At 42.5% G+C, this 9,460-nt stretch overlaps 1 protein-coding gene across 5 annotated transcripts in view; it reads right to left on the bottom strand.

Annotated features, from left to right (window-relative positions):
* Positions 1-1,478: 1,478 nt before the first annotated feature.
* CSNK1G1 (casein kinase 1 gamma 1) overlaps positions 1,479-9,460 on the bottom strand; it is a 223,355-nt gene continuing 215,373 nt past the window's right edge. For all 5 annotated transcript variants that reach the window (XM_037833721.1, XM_037833723.1, XM_037833726.1 and 2 more), the window contains one exon: positions 1,479-7,480. In XM_037833721.1, coding sequence (XP_037689649.1) covers positions 7,426-7,480 — 55 coding nt within the window. In that variant the 3' untranslated portion in view covers positions 1,479-7,425. The remainder of the gene's footprint in view (positions 7,481-9,460) is intronic.

Genomic DNA, 9,460 nt, shown 5'->3' with positions numbered 1-9,460 from the left:
CACACTTTATTACATATTTTGGTTCTTAAATTCCTTTTTTTACCTATTTATTTTCCTGAGTAGACTACACTTTTTGTGTGAGCAAGGGAGGTGTTGCACTTATTTTGTATACATCTCCTTCAACAAATAAGGGTTGCAGTAGCCTCACCTTAGCTCTGCGATGACAAATAGGAAGCAACATGAGGCTTCCAGAGTCTTTTCTTTTTTAGAAACCTTCAGGGAAGTGTCGGTTGTGAGGTGCCCCCACAGCACTATTTCTTCCAGATCTTCTCTCACACATACACCGTGTTGTTTCCGACAGTCTACAACATATATACTTTGGTACTGGGAAAATTTATACCTCTGGAGGAATAAAAACTACATATTCACATCTTCTAAAATTTGGGCCTATGGTTTCACTAAGCATCTTTAATTCTCCAAGATTACAGAAATTCCTGGCCTTCACAGCCTAGACTGTAGGCATGGCTCCATTTTCATAGTTCAACTATGCAATTTGATCTCTATATGAGGTGCCGAGCTGAGTGTGAGGTTCATGGTCACCAGCATTAACATGTCCTTCCCTATACTTAGGACACTGTGGTCAGGCTGTAGAGCTTCAAGACAGTCCTCCAAACATAAATGATGTTGCTATTTCCAATCCTTAATCCAGACAACCTAAATCAGGTGGAGGTTCTTCTAGGTAAAATTGCTGCAGTGGCAAAAATTATCTTCCAAATTCTACCCCTACCCCTTTTTTTATTTTGGCCTGCCAAACCTTTTTTCCCACTTACTGGTCTCCCACTGCCCCTGGCTGAGAAAAATGTTAACCAGACCATGTTTTCCAAGTAGCTTCCAGCACATGAGGAGCTAATGCTAAAATGGCATAAAAACAGCCTTTTTGGCCCTTCCAATTTTAAGGGAAAAAATCAGGTTGATGGATAAAATGCTTTCATGTGAAGTTTTTCTCCCATGATACTCTTACACATGTTTTGTGCTCCTACTTGCCTACAGTGAAAAAATGAATTGAGGTAATTGAGTGGTAAAAACAAAACTTGTTTTGTGGCCATATATGCACTTGTGATTTTATATTGCATGATAAATTATAGTTATATTTTCTATCTGTATAAATGTGGAGAATTATATAAGTACTATTTCAGAGTGTTCCACAAAGTATATCTTGACTTCCTGGTGTTCTACTGAGAACCACAGGGATACAGGAACTAACATGTGAGTGACAATGTCCAAATTCCTCCAGAATATTTATTTTTATTTTTGTTCCTCCCGAATATTTATTTTTAAAGTGACCCATAACAGAAGGCAATATTCAACCCAAAGAAATGAAACAAGAATGCCAAAGTATCAGGCAATATTTTTGTTCATGGGAGCCTGAATCACATGATAGTTATGGCTGGCTTTCTTTGTTACAAAAGAGCCAGGGGAGATTATAAACTAACAGATAAATGGACCAACCAACCAACAAAGCAAGCAAAACTACCCAAGAAAGGTAAGACATTTTATTTTACATAGAAAAAGGGTGCAAACTGAGTCCTTTTCTCCCCAAACTGGGGAAGAAGTAGTTTTTAAAGATCACATTTGTATTTTCATGGTGCCCTAGGAAATGGCCTATTCCAGAATAACATATTAGGACCCATTTTTCATTTTCTCCAAAGAAGGCTACTTCCTCTGCAGCACAGTTTTTCCTAATGGTGCACAAACCCTCTCTTCTGGAGGAACTACTTCAAATATACTTGAAAATGACATTCATGTTCAAAAATAACTACACATTTCATTTTCACAGCTGAGCTTTGCAACCAGTGCCAGGGTTTACCAAAACATTACATACCTTTAAAAAAAATTAAAAAAAAAGAAACTAAATAAACCAAAAGGCATTTAACAATAATCAGACACATCCACACATCAATTAAACTGATTTCCACAGCTGATTTATACATTATCTAGTTTTTAAAAATTGCAATCAACACCCCAACATCTCTTTTTAAATGTACGATGGGCGAAGATTATAGAAACAGACAAAATAATAAATTAGAGCATGTAATATAACCAATGGGAACTGATGAATCAACATTATTTTCCATTGGGGGGGTTACATTTTTGGTTTCATCTGTATCTTTTCTGCGTTACTCTTCTGCTCAATAAATGGGGCTCCCTCCCAGAGCCAGCTTGCTGCTGCACTAATTTGAGAAGCTCGCCGTCACCTTTTTTCCTTCCGAGAATACCCAGGAACTCATAATTCCGAGCAGCCAGGTTGAGTCTTTATAGAAGTGAAATACAGATGAGCACACACACACGCATACACATGCAATCACATACACCCACCTGGAAATATACTTCCCCCCAAAGAAATGGCTTGTCTTTCCTGAGACATTGCTAACAGACTGATAAACCTCCTAACAAAGGATTTCAGTGCAAGAGCCAGCCTGGGATTTGGGCAAAGCTCATGAAGAGGAACACTGAAAACATCTCTCGCCTGACTGGGAAGAAGGGGGTGGGGTGTCAGAAGAGTTGTCCTCTTGTGCGTGTTCCTGGGATGACTGCATTCCACTGATTCCCAGAGATAACAATCCTCTGCTCTGAGACCTTAAAATCAGTGATGGCACTGGAAAGGTGATTGTGAGGAGTAAAAGAAGAAAAATAACAAAAGAAATTCTGTCCACAGAACTCTGAGGTTTCTTTATAACATCAAGTTTGGTAAATCAAACTAGAAACATATGGAGTACACGTTCACTTTTTCCTTTATAAGCTGATCTACAAATACTGGAGAAGGTTTCCTGGTTGGTTTTTGAGGAAATATGTCAACTACTACTGTCTATATCCAGGGAACCTGCTTACTATTTCAAATACAATGGAGAAACCTATTCTTTTGCATTCATTCACCTGCAAAAGGAGTTAGGAAAAACTGATATTTTAAAGACTATTTAGTTGATCAAAGACCAAGATACCTTATTTGTAGCTAAAACACTGTTCAAAACTCTGCAAACCCTCAGAAGAGCCTTGGTTTTCTCTTATCTTAGTCAGAACCCCCTCACCCCAGTAAAAAAATAAAACCAAAGTAATCCCATCTGATTCCTAACAACCATGATGGGAAGCCTGGGAGTTACTGGCCTTGAGCCTTTAGATGAGACTTGCCTGAAGCCCTGGAGAGTCTGCAAAATCAAGAACCCCAGAGACAAGTGCCTGTCACATATATGGCCAATCCAGACGAGGTACCCAGATATCCTGGCTCCCTGGGGGTTCCTTGGCAATGGTGAGGATAGTGGCTGTCAGTGGCATGGCAAAGGCAGTGCTGGCTGTATGGCGCTGGAAGCTCCAATTCTGAGAAACTCTAGTCCTAACTTGGCTCTAACATGGGAGAAAATGTTGCCAGGGAAACTCATTGGGAATGGAAAGCTGGTTTAAATACAAAAATGGAAGAGGTGGTGCTAGGACACTGGAAGCATGTGGGTATGGGATAGATGCATCACATCAGAAGAAAGTTCCTTTGAGGAGATGCTTTCTAGGTTGCCATGGAAGTACACGTTTTTTGTTTTTGTATTTTGGGAAGCCATGCTTGCTCACTAGTAGGGGAAATCCATTTTTTGTATTAAAAAAAAAATTAAGGCTGTGACCTTTGGTAACCACTTTGACATAACATTACTAATGTATTTCTGGTATTAAAAGTGGTTACTAACACTGAAAATCAACACTGAATATACACTACCAGTGTACATTTCCACTGAACTAAATTGGAAGTTACTTTAGAGGCAATGGGATACCGCTACTGGCTAATGAGCAGGGGCTGTTTCTATGTACTTCGAGTTCACTGAGAATAGGCAATCACGTCTAATAGAAACCTCAGGATCTGTCCCCTATTAACCTTTACATTCCCAAGAAAAATGGACCTTTAATTGAGGGCCAACCTAGTTACCTGACTTGTACCTTCCTAGATCCTGTTTACTCCTAGACAGACTCAAACAACAGGAGAATGTTAATTAAGGCAGTCTTGAATGCACATTGGCTACTGGGACACTGTGCCCACTCTTGAGGAGCAGTCTGGGGTGAGAACTCTGGGAAGTGCTAAGGTATTCAGCGAACGATCAACCCATGGAGGATTAAACTGCACAGATACAAATCATACTCTGGTCATGAGGGGAGAACCCTTAATGCTTTGGATGGAATCCTGGCCACCTGCCTGAATTGGCTCAGGATGCAATGCTGGAGGGTCTGCAGGGCTTGGGAGAACTCCTAATGGTATAATATTAAGGTTTTGTATTTTGTTTTTAATGAGCAGATGCTGGGTTAGATCAAGGACAAACAACTGCATCAATCCCAAAGCAAAAAGATCCTTAGACATCATGGCTGCAAAATGGAGAAAGCTTGAAAACTACACAGCATGTCGATGGTGTGGGTTGGGGTGGGGTGGGAACCCCAAAGATCTGGCTGAGGCATACAGCCAAGAAACTAACATAGGAACTGGGCTGAGGGAGAGAGCCCTGATGCGTGTGCTGGTGGGGATGGAGCTGATGGTTAAATTGCTTCTGGGGTAATGTTGGGTTTTTTTGTTTTCTTTTGTTTGTTTGTTTTTTAAAAAAAGGAAGACCACAACAGAATCTCCTAGGGGTATGGGACCCTTTTGGGGTGCCAGTGGCCCTGGAAGAATCACCATTCCCAGCAGGCTAAAGAAACCTGGGGTTCTTCACCTTTGTTATGAAAACCAAATATCTTCTAAGAGATTTGTGGGGAGTGGAGGGTGAGAACAGTGCATTTGGAAGGACTCCCTGCCTCAAGCCACAATTTAGGTTCATCTTCTTAGGAGCTAACCTTTAAAAACTTTCAAGACAAAAGATCCAAACCAAAACAAAAGAAACCCACACCAGCTCCAAGGGGGCTTGCCCCATTGCCAAGCTGGTTACTGCCTTGCTTTTTTGTGAGGGCAGGGAGAGGCACTTAGTGGAATATGGAGTACCAGGACACTCCAGGCTTTGCCACCATTTCCCCCTGTGTTCCCTTGAAAGGCAAGGCTTTTTCTATACAGGAATGAGGAAGCTGAAGTTTCTATACAGGAAGATGAAGAGTTGCCCAAATGCCAGTTGAGAAATTACGTAAATTTCAGTGATGGGGCCTTAACCATTAGGTAATAGCAAAGACGCAAACCCCAATATTCAAAGTCCTTGTAGGGAAGGGGTGTGACATTGAGTTTCCCTGCCACTCTATATTGTATACAGGAAATTTCTTTCAAAGAAAGGAAAGATTACAATCATCACATAAGCTAAGCAGGTTTGAAGCCAGTAAAGGGATATTCCCTAGCCAAGGCCCAATGGAACAGGTGAAGTCCAATAACTCCGACCCATGCTAATGCTACTTTTTCTGTTCCATATAAGGTATATCAAAGAACCTGTCAGGAAATGCCAACTACCAGAAAGTATTCCCAAACCCTTAAGTCCAACAGTCAGCCCTACAAGTCAGCCCTATACCTCAAGCCAGAGGCAAAGATTTCTGTGCTCCAAAAACTATCAACTAAGAAACCAGCCATTGTCCTTCATGGTTAGCTTTTGGTAGTGCCACTGAAATGTGAGAATGGGAAGGGCAAAAGGGGGGTACTGGTTTGCTCTTTCTTCTCTCAGATCCAAGACCTCTTTCCCTGATGTAAATTATCCTGTGTCCTGTTCACATCTGGAATGAGGAGTCACTGTTTGAACAAGCCACTGAATTCAAATGAAAATCAAACCTGAGAAAAGTAACTCTACACATTATTGATTTTTTAAGGAGTGAATGAGAAACCAAGACCATTCCTAATAAGTCTGTCCTGTGAATACACTGTGGTGGGAATGGAAGGTATACTAGGGAGAGCATGGCCATTTTATTTGGAAGAAGCTTCTGTCTCATTGAGAAAAATTTCAGGCCTCTCATTTCTCCTTCTCCCTGGAATTTTCCAGAACCAACCGATCTTACCCTTTTGTTTACCGCAGCCCCATGTACTAGTCCTAATCCTGCCATTGTGGACCTGCTGCGAGATTTTCATGGTTTTGGTTTCTGATAAGGCAGGCCAGCCTAAATACTGTAACTTAGCTTCTGGGGCACACCCCAATGCCACGCCCTGAGGTTCCTCTGGCAGTTGAAAGGCAGGCTCACTTCTCTTCTTTGTCCACTGGTGACAATATGGTGGTGGCTGTTTCATCATTAATTTTGTCCCCCAGTCACCAGAAGTCACATGGTCATCTAGCTGGAAGTCTCTGGCAGTAGAGGACACAGATATTTCTGAGTTTTTTAAATTAAGCATCTGGTTCTCTGGAATGGGCTGTCTCCTGGTCACAGTCTGGTTTGGCCTGGCTCATCCCATGTGCTTGAAAGCTAGGTTTTCTCAACTGCAGGGTAATTAGGTCATGAGACTCTGGGAGGGACAGTCTTCAGCAGCTGAGAAGATGAATGAAAATTCAAGTATGTTTCCTTGCCAACCTGAGTGCAATGGCTCAGAATGACACAGGATTTGGCTGCTTCTCTTCTGGGTGCTGCAGATCAAAATTTTTCCATTGAGAATGTCATCTGGACCCATGTTTTCTCTGAATGGCTCTCTTGGCTCCATTCCCCTCAAAACAGAAAAAGTAAAAACCCCAATATAACCAGACACAATATGCATCTGCCATGTTTTTTGTTTAAAAAAAAAAAACAAAGTGCAAAAAGTTGGATTTTTTTTTCCATTGCTCAAAACAATTTGCATTGTCCTACTACCATCTGGAGAACAGAGTTCGCTTGTCAAGAAAGCTAAGTATGCCAATGCACAGGGACAGTAGACTGCAGATTTCTCACAGCTTGTGTCCTACAGTGTAACTTCCCAGGAGGGAAGGAGGGAGAGAGGGAGGGAGGAAGGAAGGGACCTGCACCCCGTGGCCAGCTGGGGATTGAGGCTGCACAGGCACAGAGGAAGAGGAAGTCATACTGCCAGACACACCTGGTGGGTTGGAGAAGGTTCTTCTCCAGCCCAGGTCTGCCATCTTCCTCCTAACTTCTTGGCCACACCCCCAAACTCTTGAGCTCCTTCAGCAGACAAAGCCTTTGCTCACTAGCTTTTATGCTGGAGAGGGGTGAGGGTGGGGCAAGAACCAGGAGTAAACTAAGGGGAAGGAAGAGAATGGTAGTCCTTGAGTTTTTGTGAATGACACCTTCACTGTAAACATTGGGAAGGAGAGTCAACCAGGCAGCCCCAAGGGCAAGCAGTGGTGGAGCAGCAGCTCTGGGACCTGCTCAGAGCCTTAGGCAGGTGGGAACAGCCAATGACCCACTGGGCCCTGATTGCCCACACTGGCTCCTTCTGGGGCATCTGTTTTCTTCTTTTTGGTTTGGATCTCACCCTCCCCCAATAGAGGAGTCCCTTCCAATGAGAAATGGCAGGAGCTGCAGGTGCAATTGAGTCAGAGTCCCCAGAGCCCGAGGACTTTGAAGAGGCACTGGTCACTTGTGGCGCTGAACAGTCTTCTTTCTTTTCCTCTTAAAGAAACAGCAGCACCTGGAGCACAAGGAACATCGCAAGTCAGTGTGGCGAGGCCTTCAGCTTTCAGCAGACCTCTGCAGGGGGTGGAATTTCCCCCAGACACCCAACCACAGGGCTGCCCACCATCTACAGTATGCATATTAGAGGCAGTTGGCAATATCTGCCAAGAAAGTCAAGGGAAATAGCTGCTTCATTTCAATATGCAGCTACTCAACCTAATTACCAAAGTGCTGCAAGCTAGGCAGAACCATGACAGGCATTTCTGGAAGAAAAATGAAGGCTTATTTCCTCCTCTAATACCCAGCCCAGGGCCTTATCTTTGTCTGGAACCATGAATGGAGAGCCTCAGGGCTGTATAAGAACAGCCTGCATTGTCTGCCCTTTGACAGAGAGAGTAAAATTATTTAATGCTGATAGTCAGTGAGCAGGGAGGCTAAACTAGGGCAAGCAAATTCCACGGAAAGCATGATGTCTGGAACTTGGGGAGGATCTCACTATACTACCAGAGAGGGATTAAAGAGCCCTTCCCCCCACCCACCCCACCCCCACTCCCCCCATCTGCACTACCTGGTACAGGCAGAAGCCCTAACTCCAATAGGAACTGCAATCTCCTGACTGAAATCAGCACAGCCCATGTGTCATCTGGAAGGGGTTAATACCATGGCCCTAGAGCTGATCATCAGGGATTTCTCTGATTGCAGGGCACCTCTCAACTTAGCTTCCTGCGACTGCTGCTGCATGTCAGACTGGGTTTAAGAATGGGCCATGTTCAGGGTGGAGGTTGGGGCCTGCTGCCGTCATGAGCCTTCCAGCGCTGTCTCCTGGGGAACAGGAGCCACAGCTCTAGCATATCCCTTGGCCTGAGTACCATTCCCTCCTCACTCCAGTCTTTGGAATGGGAAGCATCACTCTTGCTTAGGCAGTGACAAGTCCAGAAGAGGGTGATGAGGGCTTGGCATGGCCGGTACAAATTATGTTTCCTTTCCTGGAAGCTGAAACATGGGAATGAGAATGTGAGGGGCAAAAGATGCCAGATGATAGATGGGGAGTAAAACTGCAGGTATAACTCAGATCCAAACTCTTGAAAGAAAATCTTTACTAAGAAAACTACCTTTGGGTCCCTTAGGTTTATCCTTCAAGGGTGAATGCCAGGAAGATTCATATGGAAATAAAGACCTCTTGCTTAACTTCCATTTCTCTAAGTTCTCCACTGGAGGGAAAATTTCCAATTTACTGAGGTATATTGGTATTCCTACATCTAATGGACTAGTTATTAAAAACTCAGAGAAAGTTTCTTAGAATGCAAAAATAGAAATTTACATAGATATTGATGGGCTTTAACCTTATTTGAATGAATCAAACTTGGAAATTTCCAAAATAGGAGCTTAAGAGGGTCTTAAAGAAGATTTTCTCTATAAGTATCAATGGCATTTGTGATGTACTTTTTTAAAAAAATTAGAGAAGTAGTGAGGTTATAGAAAAATCATGCATCAAAAATACAGGGTTCCCATAAACCACCATATTAACACCTTGCATTGGTGTGGTACATTTGTTACAACTGATGCAAGAACATTTTTATAACTGTACTATTAACTATAGTCCAGGGATTAAATTAGGGTGCACTGTTGTGTAATGCATTTCCATGGATTTTTTAAAATTAACTTTTATTCTAGCAATATATATACAACCTAAAAATTCCCCTTTTAACCACATTCAAATATATGCTATTAATTACACTGACAACGTTGTGCTACCATCACCAACATCTACTACCCAAACTTTTCCATCCCAAATAGAGACTGTACATTTTAAGCCTTAACTCCGTATATTATTCCCCATACAACCCCACCCCCTGGTAACCTATATTCTTATGCTATGAGTTTGGTTATTCTAATTATTTAATATCAGTGAGATCAAACAACATTTGTCCTTTTGTGTCTGGTTTATTTCACTCAACATGATGTCTTCAAGGTTCATCCATGTTGTCACACATAT

Source organism: Choloepus didactylus, chromosome 4, assembly GCF_015220235.1.
Source record: "Choloepus didactylus isolate mChoDid1 chromosome 4, mChoDid1.pri, whole genome shotgun sequence".
NCBI lineage: Eukaryota > Metazoa > Chordata > Mammalia > Pilosa > Megalonychidae > Choloepus > Choloepus didactylus.
The sequence above is the reverse complement of the archived record's forward strand: the minus strand, read 5'-3'. Positions and strand labels throughout refer to the sequence as shown.